General features: G+C 38.9%; 1 protein-coding gene across 1 annotated transcript in view; it reads right to left on the reverse strand.

Annotated features, from left to right (window-relative positions):
- MDFIC (MyoD family inhibitor domain containing) overlaps positions 1–19049 on the reverse strand; it is a 45426-nt gene that overhangs the window by 11737 nt on the left and 14640 nt on the right. Inside the window, exon 5 of the mRNA XM_081929056.1 lies at positions 4390–4662. Coding sequence (XP_081785182.1) covers positions 4390–4662 — 273 coding nt within the window. The remainder of the gene's footprint in view (positions 1–4389; positions 4663–19049) is intronic.

Raw genomic sequence — 19049 nt, forward strand, 5'->3', positions numbered from 1 at the left:
TTCATGGCTTATCTCTACAGCAGACTCATTTTTCTTCAGCAAAGCTACCATACCAAAAGTGAGCCCATACAGGAAAAAGTGGGGGTTTGGGGGGACAACTTGCAGGCTGGCCCCCACATTCTCTACCTGTGCAACCCACTCACCCTTTATTTGGATCTCCTGCTTTATGAGTGACTGGGGTAGATACAGGTTTAAACAGATGCTGGTGTAGTTTGTAACTCGTTTTTTTCTGTAGGTCAAACAGAGATGCAGTTTTTAAAAAGAAAAATGCTAGCTGTGTCAGTTTTAATCTGCTGAATTAAGCCACTGCATCCTCCTCCTATACACAAGATGACAATACAGCTTGGCCACAAAAATTAAGCTGATTTTAAACACTTTGCTTGAAATAACTACAGCTAGTGTGGCAAGGGTTAATAGATTAATGCTCAAGCCAGGAAGGAGTAGCCAAAAACAAATATACATTTAAAATATGCCCCAACAGAAACATTGTTGACAGGGATCCTAACATCTGTTAAAAAGAAGGGGAACTCAGCAGTCTGTATTTTAAAAAGAAGAAGCACTATACAGTGGTACCTTGGGTTAAGTACTTAATTTGTTCCGGAGGTCCATTCTTAAGCTGAAACTGTTCTTAACCTGAAGCACCACTTTAGATAATGGGGCCACTGCGCCGCCACTGTGTGATTTCTGTTCTCATCCTGAAGCAAAGTTCTTGGCCCGAGGTACTATTTCTGGGTTAGCGGAGTCTGTAACCTGAAGCGTCTGTAACCTGAAGTGTATGTAACCCGAGGTACCACAGTACAAGCTAAAACAACGTTTTCTAAACAAAATAACTGAAGTAGATGGGATAGTCTGGCATCTAGGGGCACAATCCTCCAATGAGTGTGCCAGATGTCACTGTGGGGATATTGCCAGAGAAACGAGGAAAAGGAACTTAAAATTGTTCAGTTGAGTGCTGGGGAATCAGGAAACCCTGCAAGCAAGGATTCAAGAAGGTCAGAATGGCATGGTGCAGGAAGGTAAGAACAGAAGCGAAAGAATTCAGAGAGGCGATTGGTACAGGAAATAAGATGGCACAGCTTTCAGAAGCTGAGAATAAATGTCAGGAGCTGAAACCGGGTGTTTCTAAACAAATGAGAGTCCTAGTCATGCATTACTTGTGTGTAGGACACTTGGTTTCACAAACCAGAGCAGGCTGGCTCTTCATGCCCCTTCAGGGTCACACTTAACATCCTTCTTTGCAGTGTTAGTTTTACCCTCCAATGGTAACATTTAACACCTGTTCAGAGACAAACAGTGTTCTTTCCTCCTTCAAAAGCCTACATTAGCAGAACACTAAATTTAAAGAGATTTTGATCACATTATATTCCATTTAACATACAGAAATTAGAGCCAATCTACATATTCGGAAATATTGTATGGCACGGCGCTTCCTAAGTTACAACATCTCAGGCTGCAAGTTAGGGGCCCCAATGCATAAAAGCTGTCCCAAGAATTTCCAAGAATGACGAATATAAGGCTAGAGCATTCTCCCTGGCAAGCTTTCTACACTTGGGAAAAGGGAATATGCTATGAGGGAACATTAAATAATGTGGTCTCCAATCTACAAAATGAAATGGTGCTGTTTATGATGGACTGCACCATTCAGAATTTCTGAATGTATAGAGACGAAAGAATTGATTTATGAAGACTAGTAGTGCTAAGTGAAATCATGGCTTTGACGAAGTAAGCCCCTACAAACTGGTAAAATTTAGAAGACGTGTAACAGCAGTGTAAAAACATCTGTATGTATTAGACGTAAACAGTTATTCATCTATGGAAATCTAGGTTCCAAGAAACTGCCAGGAATTACCGTACTTCTTGAAATACATTTTCATGTCTGTATAAGAGACTCTATTTGGCCTCTGTTCCTGATTTTTCATTCCACCAAACAGTGTGCTAATACAGCCAGGGGATACTTCCTAAAACTAAACACAGCTCAGGACTGCATGGATTACAAGCCCAAGCACGTTAGCCATGGCTGGCTAAGTCAGGAATGACTGGTAAAAGACAAAGCATCAGCTTGGACCATAATCAGACCATGTAAAATTATAAACTGATATGCAAAAGAAATTGGGGAGAAAAGTCTACAAAGTCCTCATTTAAGCTTGTTAAAATTCACCTGGACACTTTCTAACACAGAGCAGTTGCTGATTGGGTCCAAAATGTATTTCCTGCTTTGCTCTACCCTTCTGTTTCAGCCTCTTATCCTACTTCACAGGAATTAGTCTGTAACAATGCAAACACTTCATATTCTGTATCTCTAAACAGGCGCGTTTGGGCCTTTAAACCTCTCTTAACTGATTCCCTAAAGCACAGTGAGACAGATACCTGACATGAATTGGTGTCTGACTACCAACAAAAAAATAGGAGAATCTACCAGTTTCAGTTTTAACAGATAAAGCAAAGTCTGCTGAACGCAGTGTCATGAATAGGAGAGCAGCAGATTTAAAATAGGCTCAGGAACCATGGGGCCATTAGAGTAATTGTGGTCAGCAACACACACAGAAATGAAATATGTTTACTTAACGGACATGCACTGTACAGTGAGGAGAAATAAGTGAAAACCATTCATATGTGCAAATTATGTATTGGCTTTATAGCAGTATGGTGGCAATGTAAGCACTGGCCAAGGTTTTGAATACCTTTTGGACAGCACATACAGGCTGCTCAGAAATGTATTATAATAATTTTCAATGACAAAATTTCATTGACAAAAAGCATGCCAATACACATACTGAAATATTCGCTAATCTCTTAAGAGAGGGGTGAGGAACCTGGATGCATTCACCCATGGGGTTAATTTGTGTTTTGTTTTATTTGTTTTATTGTGTGCCTTTTATACTGCAGGACCTGCATACTCCCATGGCGTTCTAAATTTCATTCACACCAGTGGGAACTGCAGTCTGAAATGAAAGTTAAAAACCGGGATCCCACCTCTGAGTTGATAAGCAGAATAATTTATCCTGCGGTGTGTGTAATGCTCCATAAGCAGCTTTCCTAATGGAAAGCTACTTGTGGAACATCACCTACCCAACCTCCAGCCCAGGACTGATCCAACAGGGTGGGGATGATGCTCCACAAACAGCTTTCTTTGAGGAAAGCCTTTTGCGTAGCCTCGCCTAGAACTTGCAGGATCACAGCTGTTATGGGGAGTGGGTGATCCTGGGGGTGTAAGGTTCCACAACTAGCTTTCCTTAAGGAAATCCAGTTGTGGAGCCTCTCCTGGACCCCGCAGGATCACTTGTTGAGGGCAGCGGCAGGGGGGAATCACCTGGACCCTGCAGGATCACAGTTGCTACAGGGAGTAGGCAATCGGGGGAAGGGGTGGTGCTGAGGCTCCACAGTGGCTTTTTTTTTAAAGGAAAGCAACTGGTTGCATCACACACACCAGGATCCACCCATCTGCTCATCAGCTCTTAAGCAGAGGGGTGATTCTGTAGTATGAGCCTCTACTGGACCCTGCAAGATCGCTTGTTGAGGGGTAAGGCCAATGGCATGGGATGTGAGGCTCTGCAACAGGTGACTAAAGTCACTTGTGGTGCACCCTGCAAAGCCTCAGCTTACGCACAGATCTATAGAAAGTTCCGGAGCTACAAGCAGATTCCGGACTTGCAAATGGGTTTTGTTTTCTCCTATAAGTAAGTAACAAGAAAATGAGCACTAAACTTTGTTTCTAGAGGTATCTTGGTTTTGTTGTGTGAAAGCTTGAACACAATGTACTACATGAATAAATATATAGTTAGGGAAATGTCAGAAAAACAGAATAAACTGCATTGTGAATGCAGCCTCTGTGAGCCGCCATATGTGGTTGGTAGTGCTGTTTTTATAAAAAGAGGTGCTGGAACTCACCATGGATGCCTCCTTTGTTCTTTATAATGGCAATGGGGCTCACTTGAGGTGCTGGAACTGAGTTCCAGTGAATTCCAGCTCGTTGTTGGGTTTCTACTTCCACGAGCCTCAACCAGCATAGTAAATGGTCAGGGACAACTGGAGTCTATAATACCTGGAGCTCATCAGGTTCCCCTTCCCTGTCGCAAGTCAAATCATTTCCCCTCCATGTTGTATATGTGATGGCATTGCCAAACAGCAATTCAGAGCTTCTCCATCTACAGATATGATCAACAGTGAGGTGCACAAATGTTTTGAAAGCAGGAAATCTCTCATTTCAATTTCCTTCAAATACTTAATCTTTTCCTTTGGGGAAGTAACTTGTATTTTGTTGTAATGATTTCTATTTGCTTCTGGAGCACGACTCGTGCTCTTCAATTATTTTTAGCTGATTGTGTAATTATTAGCGGGAATGGCTTTTGGTTATTCTGTGTTCAGTTTACTTATAAGGTTTCAGCTTACCTTCGGGTGAAGAGCCTGGCTTGTGAGAGTATGCAGAGCTCTTCTTGCTGCTTCCACTGTTGACAGACAAGCTGGACTGAATTTTTCTGTGCATTTTTTGGGAAACAGGTGCTGAGAACTTTCTGCTATCTGGTGCCCCACACTTGACTCCATTGTGCATCCCACTTGCGTTACTCAGCCCAGTATGGCCATTTTGTATTTGTATTTTGCCTGTTTCTTCCTTATACTTTTCCAGTGGTGAAGCATTTGGTTGTGGCAAACGCTGAGGTTGTGCTTTAAAAAGAACAAGAAAAAGAGACAGTGGTTTAACACATATCTATGGAGAAGAAACTCTTTCCTTTCCTTCTTGAGATCCACACAAACACACACTGAATGTCTGGGAAGCCTTAGCATTTTTATGTTATCTTCAGCTTCAGTGTCATTTCCAACCTGAAAAGGAAGAGGATTGAGCTTGAAAGTCAAGGGCAAATGGAAGATGTATGGACTCAAGGACCAAGCCAGAGGAACTTGGGAGATGCATGAAAAGGACATCCTAAATTTTTTCCCTGAAAAAAAACCACACACCACAAAAGCAGTAAGCAATGGACCAGTTTAACTCTCTCCTGCAACATTTCCCCAATATACCACTGTTTACCCACAATTACCATATTTGCATACATATATAGATGTGTGTGTGTGTTTTCCCCCCTAGTGAAACAAGTATCATGGGGGAACAGGGGGAGGAATTTAGATCAGCAGAAAGATTTGAAACCGCATGTCCTCCAGTGCCACAGCCCTACACCAATTTAGTTTCTCCATCACTACTGCTCCCCAACTCCTTTCTTGAGATAACAGATTGGAATATCCAGATACATATTTCCACATCCCATCTAGTTTGGTCTTAAGTGATAAGTGAGCACAGTATCCAAGACTATTAAGTAATGCCTTTACTGTTTACATGTATGTAAGTTAAGAAAGGATTTTCAATTCACCATTGCCATGTTTTCTGGAAGATAAGCGAATTTATAAGAACGTCAACTCTTTTCTTAAAATGAAATATTTGTTTGTTTTAAAGATACTGAGCTGCAAGCCAGGAAGTTCCCAATTTGAATCTCAACCTTGCCCTGAACTCACTATGTGGCCTTTGGCAAGCTACTCTCTCCCAAACTTAGTCTGCAATATAGGAGATAACAATACTGTCTTGTCTTACAGGGCTGTTATAAGGATTACAACTAGATAATGCGTGTGAAGTGCTTTGAGCACTTGACAGCTGTACACAAATGTTAAGTATTTATTAAGTACTGCTTGCTATAATAAAATAGAGGACATGTAATGTTTATATTAAAAAACAAAATACTTTGAGGATTCCCATGTTAAACAATATAAATCTTAAGAGCTGTGAAGCCAAGCAGAGAAAATGTAATATCTTGAGTCAAAGCAGGATTCTCTAAACTGGACTGAAAATTAACCCACATTATTTATTACATTTTTGGGTTGCATTTTAGCCAGCAAGTTCCCATGGCCGTTTAGATAAAATTGGAACAACTGGTGAATATTAAAACAATGATGCTAAAACCCACAATGAGTAAAACAAAAACAGCTGGTTGACAAAGGCAGAGAAGAAAAACCAAAGAACATGATGAAAAAACCACCAACTTCTGCTAACAGCAAATCAAACCCTGGATGATTCTCCAGAAGCCCACCTTAAACAGAAGCATGCAGCTACCATCTAAAGTCTGCTCTTTATTTTGTATAAAATCAATGTCAGAATATGCATTTTTAGATCAGGGCATCATCATTTTTTACGCTTGTGGTGCTCGGGGGGGGGGGGCAGAGACGCTTTTAAGATATTCAGGCCCCAAATCCTTTTGAGTTTTAAATATCTAAAAATGGCCAGAAACAAACTGGTAACTAATAAATATTTTTAAAAATAGGTTTAATATATAGCCGCTTATACTCATAAATATGTGAACTAAAGCTATTAGCAGACTGGCATCAATACTCTGGAACACTGTTCCTGTTGAACTAAAGAGAGGCACCGACAGCTATGGTGTTCTGTCACCTGCTGAAAACATTTCTGTTTCACCAAGTGTTTTCCAGAGAATTAATCTGATTCAGTGTTGGTCATCTGTTGTGTTTTTTATGTTTTTATATGTGCTGAAAGCTGCCCAAAGTGACTGATGAGTGGGGTATAAATAATAAAATAATAATAACAATAACTTAATTTTATGTTTTGATTATTTTATGTACCCTATCATATTTACATGACTTATTAGTTTGTACTGTCACATATAAAAGGGCAGTTATATTTTGGTCGGGTGAAGTTTTTGGCCCAACAAAACTTATTCCCATATTCCCTAAGCAGCCTTGCATCAACATTATATTAAAACTATCATGTATAATAATTGAAAAATCAAAAAGACACAACAAAGGAATGAGGAGTCCTTATAACACAGACAGCATAAATTTACAGCCCAGATTTAGCACACAATTTAAAAGTTTCATAAACCACGAAGACAATGCAACTCTAAATTGTGTAAGAGGTTATCAATGTAACTGACCGGTTTAAGAAAATATATACCGTACTTTTCTGTGTATGACTGTTGTTTTTTACTCTAAAACAATGTTCAAAATCTGGGTTCATCTTATACACAGATAGTATCTCCCCCCATTTTCTTAAATTGGAGTCCCTCAAAATAGGAGGTAACTTATACATGGGGGCGTCTTATAGACGGAAAAATTCAGTACATACCAGTAGAAAAAATATATACAGTGGTACCTCGGTTTACAAACTTAACCCGTTCCGCAAGTCCGTTCTTAAACTGAAACCGTTCTTAAACCGAGGCGCACTTTCCCTTACGAGGCCTCCCGCCGCCAGTGCCCTTCCACCGTTCAGATTCCATTCTTAGACCGAGGTAAAGTTCGCAAACTGGGACACTACAGTGGTACCTCGGGTTAAGAACTTAATTCGTTCTGGAGGTCCGTTCTTAACCTGAAACTGTTCTTAACCTGAAGAACCTCTTAACTTTAGCTAATGGGGCCTCCCGCTGCCGCTGCACGATTTCTGTTCTCATCCTGAAGCAAAGTTCTTAACCTGAGGTACTATTTCTGGGTTAGCGAAGTCTGTAACCTGAAGCGTCTGTAACCCGAGGTACCACTGTACTTCTGGTTTTGTGGAATTCGTAAACCAAATATTTTGTAAACCGGACTGTTCTTAAACCAAGGTACCACTGTATATCAGTAGTATATAAGAACTTATGTGGAACAGGCTCGTGACATATGGAAAAGAGACTTGCACTGTCGCTTGCATATTGGTCTCCTTTGTCCCCGACTCCCCTGCAACAGATATGAAGGGGGGCAAAAACACCTCGGCCTCACAGAGTTGGTGCGCCTGACTCAGGCAAGAGAAAGGTCAGATAAGTCACACCACATTGTCCATTGCTGACCCTACCCCTGAGTCAAATGGTGGGATTTTGTAAGGGGTGGTGGGAAATCAATTAAAAAACAATGAATGGTACTTCTGACAGGAAACAGGGATTATAGGAACTCCATGTTGCCCAACATCCTCCTAGTAATAGCAGCCTTTGATTTTTCAAGAGAAGAAGGAGTTTTTCAACTACCATAAGGACAAAAACAATAGCTGATCACGGTGACCCTCTGCTTCTAGTGCATAAGCACACACACATATTACTGAAAACATAAAAGCCTCATTTATACCACTCTATGTCAAAATGACCTTAGTTAAAACATTGGAAAAGGAAAAAATAATATTTGTCAGAATAACTAGACCTGCAAATAAACATTTGCCTGGTTGCTTATGGGAAACAGGACATGCCTCTAAGCTAAAAAACAGTGAAGCTCTATAGTTCTGTCTTTCTCTCAGGCCTCATGGCTAACTAGATATGTGTGGTCAGGCAGGAAGTTTCTTTCTTTTTTAAAAAAAGCAGCACACACTCTCTTGCTCTTATAAGCAAGGCTGATAACTTATTATTTAATTCAAACCTTTTGGGTCGACCCAGCCTTTTAGAATTAAAGACACAACACCAAAGCTCCACTCAATCATAGAAGTATAAATTCATTTCAAGTACCTCCAGTGATCACAAGTACTCTTGCAATTCACTGACAAAAGGAAATCCCCAAAGGTGGTAGTAGGAACTTAAAATGCAATAGCTTTTATATAGAATACTCCCTTTAAGTGCATAGGCAGAGACAACTTATCCGAACCACTGGCATAAAACTCAACATTCCCAATTTCTATGCAAGACTAATTTGATCTTGTTCCATTTTCACCCTATGTAGGTATTGATAAAGAGGTAATCATCTCTGGGATGTGGAAGTATCTTGCCACTTAACAGTCTGGCAAGTAGATGCATTATTTGGAATTCTTAGGTATAAAATGTTATGCTCCACCAATTGTCAGCTGTTGGGAAACAAGTTATCCTTTGTCAATAAATAAGAAGAGAGAACATAGGAAGAATTCTGTAAATCTAAATGACAAAGTTATTAGAATTGACAGTTATGACCTTTAGAATCTAGCAGAATTGGAAATGGTTGTTTGCAATTGTTTACATTTCAATATCATATTACAATACATGACACATGATCATCTCCTCTGTCTTAAAACATCAGGCCTATTTTCCCAATTAATGGGCAATACGAAGTCTTGGGGAAGTCTAGCCATGCAAAGTTATTTGTTTTACTTTCATTTTATTATTTTTACTAGGATCAAGAGATAAATTCTGCTCCCAAAGTACTCTTATTTCAGTAACATTAACATACAACTTTTTAGCTGACTGGCTTTAGAGTATTCACATATGATATGTAGGTCAAATCAAAAGTGAATAAAACCCCCAAATGTATTAGTTATACCAATTTAAATTTATTTTAACTTTATTGATAATTTTTCACTGGGGAGACTTGAATCTTATGGTTAAAATACACTTGAAACCAATTAGGAACCATATGACTGCATTCTAGTATAAAGAATAAAAAGCATTTGACAGTTTTAAGATTAAGCCCCAACCATTCAGTTTAAAACAGCAATGTTTTTACCTTATTTTTAAAGGTTGTGTATATCTTAAAGAAAAGAAAAGCGTAATGCGGGGAACGACACAATGCTTTCTTAAAACACAGTGATACCCAGGGACTTTCACTCTCCCTTTAATGATCCGCTGCTCTCATTCAGCTGTCTTTCTTTCTTTTTTTTCAAATCTTTACATATGTGACAGCTCTGAAAAGTAGACCATAGACCATCTGGCATTTTCAGAGGTGTAACTTGTGCAAATTCAGCTCTACTGGGAACACAATGCTATCTCCTGCCTGCGTTATAAAAGATACAATAGAATGTAGAACTTATGAGTTGTTTTGAATTATTCATTTTTTGCCTGTATATTCAAGAAATTTTACAAACTCTGCATTTTGTACTACATAATCACATGCGTTAAAGGTACAAAGAAACTTTTTGACACCTCTTTTCTACAGAAAGATGGCATTTTGTTTGATATGTGAACATTCAGTGTCTGTTATATCATTCTAAACAGACCATGTGCTGCTACAAAAGCCCCCATTTTGCACTATGTATGAGCAAAATTTTATTCTTGTTATTCAGTAACTAATTCAATACACATCAATATTTCCAGTACTAGATTTATGAACATTCAGCAGCTTAAATCCAGGATGGCATTGGTCACCAACTCGTGTGTGTGTGTGTGTATCTCACAACATAGAATGCTACCTTGTTAAATATCCACAATGAATAGTTTTAAACTGTCTTAAGAAATACTGTTCTTCCATGGTTAAAATGTTCTTAGAGTGCAGCAAAACCAGTGGATTTAGGTCAATCTTTTATACAGTGTTAATACTAGAAAATTTTCACCAAGAATGATAAGTATTGGATTAATGATTCAATAGAATGAATCACTTTTGATAGAAAACTAGCAGATAATGTAGCCAGTAATAACTATACATGAATCTGCTGCCTGTGGAAAAGCAATAAAAAGGCAATATATTGCTACAGCATATAATCTATTAGCATGTTTCACTGCAGTACTGTCATTGGCCTCTTCATAAAGCACACCTTAATATAATAACTTTTGTGTTACTTAACCAACTTTACACAGTAATTTAATTGTAAGGTTAGTAGATAGCATAAAATAGTTCCAGGAATTTAACATGTATTTATTACTAAAATTTTGGAGACTTGGAACGAAGTGATTACACACGTTCTTATTCTGATTTCAAACTTGCTGCAATTTCCAGCTGACAAAAAAGTATCGCTTGAATATATTTTGTAAACTGTTCATATAGACAGACTTCTTTTCATTGCACACAGACACACAATTTTCAAACAAATTAAAACTATTTTCAAACACTAATTAATAAACAGCTATAAGGACTGTGAAATGCACCATGGGCAGAATTCAGTTTTCAATATATGAGGGCACAAGTGAAAAAAAAAGAGCAATGCAATGCAATAATCAAACAAGTATGTTCAAATAATGACATGCTTAATTTATGTGGGTTATTTTGAGTTTGATTTAAATAATTTATACCTGCGAAGTTGGAAATATGTGTGCAATGTTTGTGTTGTTATTTATTTCAGAAAAGCTACTTAAATTTTGAATATGCAAATTAGTTTTTTTTACATATTGAATAAAATTAAAATATCCCATGAAGAATTTGAGATACCTAGATATACAATATAAAAACAATTAACAAGCACTCTATCCATCAGAATAATAACAGAATAATAATAAACATTTACACAGTTATTGTTTTGAGTGTGCCAAGTACTCTTTCTTAAAGGTCCCTAAGGAAGCCAGACTATACTCTACTACGGTCAGGGCTTTTTCAGTGACGACTCTGACCTGGTGAAATGCTCTGTCCCATGAGACTAGGGCCCTGCAGGACTTGAGCTCCTTCCTCAGGGCCTGTAAGACAGAGCTATTCCGACTGGCCTTCAATTTGAATTAGCCTGATCCTCTATTCCCTTTTCCCCTTTCCTCTTCTATGAAGTAACCCTTTCTGGGACTCCACATTTAAATTCTTCCCTGGTCTCCTTGCTGGCCCTAGTAGGACCAACTTGGCCAGTTAGCCCTAGTGATCATTTGATGTCTACTGACTGGGTCCCCCCCCCATGATATCTGAATATTTGAATTTTATTGATATTGATGCTGCATTTTATGTTGTTTTTAAGTCACATTTTAATCAATGTTTTATATTTGCTGTTAGCCACCCTGAGCCTGGTTTTTAAACCGGGAAGGGGGGGGGGTATAAATAAAAATTTCTTTTTTTTCTTTATTTATTATCATCATCATCACCATCCTCGAATCACAGGCTTGGAGTCTTGCTGTCTGGGCAGCCCAGGATCTCCAGCCCCAGAGATGTGACTTTGGTGCTGCTAACACAGTGGTTTGACTTCAACCCCAAAGGCACACTCCACTGTCTCTCAAGACAGATGGTGCCCTTAATATATATGTTTTGTGTGTGTGTGCATGTGTGTGTGCATGAACATGTTAGGCCGGACTATTGGTACGATCATCTATTACAGGAACCTGCTATGAAAATAACTATATTGGGATTTGCTCCACACAGCATCCCATAAGCAATGTTCAAAATGAACTACAAATTACCATGCTCCTTTCAAAATCAATATAGTATCCACATGCAATTTCGTTTCATGCAAGGGCTACGGTTGGAAAATGTATTGTTTTTTTATAGCAGAATATAGGGCTCCCTTAGATGAACGTGCAAAGGAAATGGGAGGGAATCTATTAGGTTAGTATTAGTCTGAATTTTTCATTTATCCCTTAAAGCATTAATTGGACTTGATACTTAGAACTGTGAAATATTTTGTCAAGCTGAATTTCTAATATACTATGGAGGGTAAAAGTTATGTTTGCATCAGGAAGTCATTTCTTTATTTCCTGTGCCATGCTAAAAATCCATCAACACCTTAGACGATATGGACTATATAGTATCAAATACATTCATTGTAGAAGAATTGCCAGCCAAATCTATGCAACCACTAGTTTGAGGAGAGTTTGTCAGGTTTACAAATGTTTCCAGTGTTCTGTAAGTTAGCCTAAATTTGTATTATACATATTCTGAAACAGGTCCTCCACCTTGGTTTTTCAAAATGTCTGTATTAAGCCATAAAGATACAGTATCAATAACAATGCAAACTTTTACGAACTCTGACTAGCCTCCTTTCAATTCTTTACTGCACAACCATCTGGAATATTAACATTCAAGTTGCAAGATATACCTCTGAGTCAACCTGTAAAGTGGCTTTTGTCAGCAATTATTTTTGAATATTTCCTAGGAAATAAGTAGCATATACTGCACCTTCTACATCACAGAAGGCATACATTAACTAAACAACAAGAAATGATCAAGGTACAATCCATCTTTTTAAAATCAATTTTTCATGCTGAATTTTTAATACCATGCTGACTTTACAAAGAAACTAAAGTACCAACTATCAGCCATCAACTATTTCTTTGGAACCTCCTCATGTTTTACAAGAAATACATCATTATGAAACAGGATTTCCTTTGTGAAGAAATACTCCAGCAAAATTGCAAGTGGATTTTTTTTTCCAGAAGGTTTACTGAAAATTCCTCGCTAAGACAGCCCAGAACTCCACTTACAGGATGCAAAAAGGATATTTCATACCATTGTTCTCACTCTACTTAAAGCATTTTTGCAAGGCATCCCAAGAACACACCCTTTGTGCTGAGATCCTTAAGCCAGAAGAATTTCAACTCTCCACTGCAAAAGCTATCTGTACTTCTAAACAAATATCAAATGTGATGGAAGTTAAAACAAACTTGATGCTTTCATAGTACAAATTGGAACCCGAGGAAAAATAAGGTTTCATTGGGGCTATAGGTAAAGGTAGTTATTATTCTGCATGTTCTGGTGCATGGTTTTCTAATAAAAATAATCAAATATAGAGATTCAGGTAGGTAGCCGTGTTGGTCTGATGCAGTTGAAATAAATTTAAAAATTGTCCCCTGGCACCTTAGTTGGTCTCTAAGGTGCTACTGGACAATTTTTATTTTTTTAAAAAAAATTCAAATAGAAAGAGAAAGTGTTAAAAGCACGCAGATATTCCAAGGGCAAAAAGACAGGTGTTTATATATCCCCTTTACATGTACTAGCCATTATAACTTAAGCAGGTGCCCCAGAAGTTTATCTGGGGTTCTGCTCAAATGCAGAAACTGGGTTCTGCACCCCAAAAACTTGCATTTTGATAACATAATTAGTTTCACCAAATCACTTATCTGCAATCAGATTTGAGAAGAAATGGGTGTTGTGTAATACACTGAAACATAAGATCACCTTATACAGTGGTACCTCTGGTTGCGAATGGGATCTGTTCCGTAGGCCCGTTTGCAACATGAAAAGAACGCAACCTGTGCAGGTGCGTGATGTCATTTTGCGCATCTGCGCATGCAGCAAAACCCGGAAGTAACCCTTTCTGGTACTTCCGGGTCGCCGCGGGACGTAACCTGAAAGAACGTAACATGAGGTATGACTGTATCCCCCTCTTTTCTTACTCTCTGCATTACTCTCTCTCATTTCCCCAGCCTTCCTGTCTTTTTCTTTGCTTTTTTTGTTATTTCACCTCCCTTCCTTCCCATCTGTCTCTTTCCCCCACAACCATTATCATTTTCCATCCCCCTTGTTCTAGCTCTGAATTTACTGTTTCAAGCATAGGTTGGACTGGATGATACCTAAGGGCTCACCAATTCTATGGTATGCTTACACTTGGCCCGTCTATGGTTTCTACCTACTAGCCAGTTCCAGGAATGATGCACAAGGGCCTAAGAGACATGGTCTCCTCAGGCCATTTTATCCCAATCTAGTATAAATGAAATTCTCAACCAGCACAAAACCATTTTGCCAGGAACTTTCTGAAAACAGAATGGAAGTTTAGGTTTCAGCCCTTGTATTACCAACAGGAAAATAATATCTGAAATGTAATCTTAGTAGCCATTTAGCTTCAAGAATGAGCGGCCACAATAAGCCCATGTGTGAGTTGGGCGTTCTCTTCATGGCAAGCTATGAAATGCCAGTAATGAATACTAAAGTTGTGTTACCAGATGATGGGGAAGAAATCACTGTATTTGTACCTCTAAGTTTTGTACATTTTCATAGCACTTAACTGGAACCACTAATTTTATGACCAATTACAACAGTGATCAACATTTTATAACGCTAATTTATAGTCTCCCTAACATTTTATGCATTAGTATTCTTGATCAGCATCTTACACCTTCATTAATCACATTATCAAGGGTGTTTTGTTTTCTGTCACATAAAAATTTATGAGGTCTCAGGGCAAGGCAGGTGGTTATTCCTCTAAGGGTTTTTCCCCATTCAGTTTCCTCTTTACATACCAGAACATGTTCCTTTATTTTTTGTTTTCTCAGTTAATTTGTTTTATGACAGTGCTTTAGGTTTATAATGCCAAAATACTATACCTACTAGACCATTACTCACAAGTACTGCAAACAACACTGGACATGCCAGAAATGCTATCAAAGGTTCCAGCAGCTTGGTGCTTGTTCAGAAGGGACTGCATTATTAACTCGTTATCAATTCGTTTTTGCTGTGAGGCTTCCAGGATAGTGATGTGGAGCCACATCACATATTTTCTGCATTGCCACCTCCTGACACTGACAAAGGGAGACTAGCACATGGATGGCCAAAATGGTGCCCTTACAGATGTGGGGGCAGCAGGGGCAGCCATGGCTGGCCACAATTGGCATCACTTTCATAAACATGTCTGGGGAGGGTGTAGGCTTTTAATTGTTGCTGGCAAACCACATTAAATAAATCAGTCTTCTAAAACTTTAATTATCCATAGGTGATAAGGAAGTCCATGTAGGCAGGTAGAATTTTTTATATATGGTTAGGTGTGCAGGCTAGCAGTAGGTGGTGTTGCTTTTCCACCAGACCAGTTGGGTCCCATGCTGGCCACAGAGGAGGATACCCCTGCTTGTTCCATGATCAGCAAGATGAAGGATGAAATTAATATATTTATATTTACTTGCCATAAGCAGATGCTTCAAATTTAGTAAAGGGTTATATCCAACCTGTTGTGTTCCACTCGCACAACAGTGCTCTGTTTTCTCTGTGCACCCCCAAAATCTGCTTCAAATGGTCCTTCTCTACAGCTGATTTTGAGGTTACATGGGGGGCTGAAGATGACAGGAGAGGACTATGGGGTTCCACTGCATGCATGGAAGTCTGCAGTGCCTATGGAACTGCAATGTTGGGTGCACTACTATATTTCTGGCTTAGTACTGTATTATTTCCCCTTCATGGATCACTGCCTTGCCGTGGCAAAGGGGCTTGAATAACTCAGAGAAGCTATGAGCTATGCCGTGCAGGGCCACCCAAGATGGACAGGTCATAGTGAAGAGTTTTGACCAAACGTGATCCACCTGGAGCAGGAACCGGCAAGCCACTCCAGTATCCCTGCCAAGAAAACTCCATGGACAAAGACAACAGGCATATGGGCCTGGCGTGCTCTGGTCCATGGGGTCACGAAGAGTCGGACACGACTAAATGACTAAACAACAACAACAACAACTGTATTATTTAATACAAAGAACTTAGCACACAATATTTATATTTATGACATGAAAGATATTCTAACAATACTACTAAAATAATTCCTATGAGTACTCTTGACCGTGGATTGCAAAGATAAACTTTCCTAAAAACTTGTACACTTTCTTACCTAAAAGGAAGTCAAGTGTAGCTTATTTGAAATCAGTGCCAAACACTTTAGGTACAATACTGGTTTTTCAACTCCTCTCTCTCTCTCTCAACCCCCCCCCCAAAAAAAAAAATTGGTTAAAGCATTTTTCTTACTAGACTATAGAGTTTCATGTCCCTTATAAGCAGTGACCACAAGGTTTCAAAATTGAGAAAGAAAAGAAAAACACCAGTCATCTTGCTCTTGTAAATTTGTAAAAGAACATTCACAAAGGAGATGGCAAAGACAGCCATAATGGGATGAAATTATCCATGCTATTTTTTCCCCCAAGCAAGTTAAAATTCTGATCCTCCTCTCAGTTCACAGAAGAAGATATAAATCTCTATGAAATCATTATGCTCCCATAGTTTCAATATAGCGGAGGCCAGAGGTACTCAGAAGTCCTTATCTTGTGGAATTAACTGAATGGGCACCAAATATCAGCAGAGCTTTCTGCTTTATTTTCAACATTGTAAAGATATGCCATGATAAAATACATGCAGCATTTTTATTTTTACAAAAGACAACAGAATACTTCAATTAAAAATGCTCCTCTCCCTTTCAGAAATGTATAGAACAAAACAACATTGTCCTGTTAAGAGCTTATTTAGCGCACACCACATTTACAAATATTTCCAACGTAACTAATGTTTTTGTATGAAATTTGGTTATTTTTCAAAAATAATTTGTACATGGAAAAATGTTTAACACACACAGTTGCTACAACCATGTGTAAATATTTTCCTATATTTCCTATTTTTATTCAATAACTTTCCTTTCCTTTACCCTTCCAAACTTCATGGAGAAGAATCTACTGGTGAAGCCATTAAAAGAATCATAATTCTATTTTATTTTTTAAGGTCGAATACAGTCATATCTTGGATCCCGAACGCCTTGGTACTTGGACGTTTCGGCTCCTGAACGCTGCAAACCTGGAAGTGAGTGTTCAGGTTTGCGAACCTGACCGACCGACAGGACTTCTGTGGCTTCCGATTGGCTTCAGGAGCTTCCTGCAACCAATGAGAAGCTGTGCTTTGGTTTCTGAACGTTTTGGAAGTCGAACGGACTTCCGGAATGGATTCCGTCTGACTTCAAAGGTACGACTGTAATTGGAGTGTTCTTATCTTCAGTGCCCATGTATGCAAGTATTTTCACATAGAACATAACTCTACCCCAGTTCCATTGTGTGTGTGTGTGTGTGTGTGTGTGTGTGTGTGTGTGTACATGCACACGCGAGCACACACAAATCCTCACACTCCATATCAAGCTATTATGTGCCTTCTACAATTCACATCCAGCCTTGTCTTCTCCCCTCCATTGAGTCACACAAGCTCCCATTCCCCATAGCAATCTTGATGGGATACTGCCGCACTCCGTGTACCACGGCAGAGAAGCATTAGTCCCATTGTTTTCAGGGCTTTATAAGTGAACTGTGGTATATTTATAGCACAGGGACACAGCTCAAGTTGTGAATATTTCTAAGTGAAGTACTCTTCACACATACTGAACTCCCTCTAGCTCAAAAAGGAAAAGGCTTAAAGCCACACATAATATGCAATATATGCCTGCATTTCCAAGTACAAATTATAAGTAGCAGCAGTTCCAACTCTCATGCCCTAAGCAAAATATAATTACTCAGTTCACCACAAAAGTGAAAGAAACCAGGTCTGCTATCCTCCTCCTTACATCCTTAAGAGGCAACTCTTAACCACAATATCTCTACATTTTAAATTTAAACCATAACACAGCTCCAACTGATACTAACTATAAATGTTCTTAAAAACAGTCTCCAGCCCTGAAAGAAGTGCCAGAGAAAAGGCCTCATGGACTAATACCACCTTCTAAAGTCAGAAGTGGACAAAATTACTGGGTTCCACTCCAGTATAGTATTAGTACTGTACTGAATAAATGAATTCATTGGCAATTCCAGAGGTGCATCTCTGGAATCTTTCTCATAGCTGAATCTCCACTCACTAAAAATTTGCAGTCTTTAGATACATAACAGGCTGTATATTCATGCACTGGAGCCTCCTGCCCCAACTTGACACAGTGGCATCAAGTCCTGTCATGCAAGAGGCCTCCATATCTATTTGGCAAGGTCTACAACATTTCCCAAACCTCCAGATGCATAACAACACAGTCAAATTCTGGTAGATCTCCAGCCAGGTTCAGTGTGGTTCCGAGGCAAGTGAAATGCAAAACCTATATATGTGAGAGTCTGTCACTATCTATATACCACTATGAAGTGTAGACCTATATCTGAAAACTGAATTAAATCAGCTATGCAGCCACTACCCATTCTAGTTAACCCTTGGTACACAGACAGATGTAGGCAAGGTGGCTTTTGTTCATAGTTACGTTCAAGGACAACCTGCAGAGAACACAAATACAAAGCTATTCCATTCAGATATATACCTTATATATACTCGAAGAGAGCACTATTCTCAAATACAGTGGTACCTCAGGTTAAGTACTTAATTCATTCCGGAGGTCCGTACTTAACCTGAAACCGTTCTTAACCTGAAGCACCACTTTAGCTAATGGGGCCTACTGCTGCCGCCGCACCACCGGAGCACGATTTCTGTTCTCATCCTGAAGCAAAGTTCTTAACCTGAAGCACTATTTCTGGGTTAGCGGAGTCTGTAATCTGAAGCGTATGTAACCTGAAGCGTATGTAACCTGAGGTACCACTGTAGATGGTAGTAAAATGTATCTTTGAGTATTTACCACACCATTTTTGTTTAAAATATCTTGTGCTACTGAAGGACTGATTATTTTGGAGATGGCTAACATTTTAAACCATCTTACGCCTTTATAATTTGGCAAAGTATCTTATTTTGTGTTTCAAATGCTAAATATGGTTAATTGAATATATCATTATTCTAGAAAATTGCAGACTATCACAATG

The sequence above is a fragment of the Podarcis melisellensis genome, assembly GCF_964234715.1.
Source record: "Podarcis melisellensis genome assembly, chromosome: 10".
Taxonomy (NCBI): Eukaryota; Metazoa; Chordata; class Lepidosauria; order Squamata; family Lacertidae; genus Podarcis; species Podarcis melisellensis.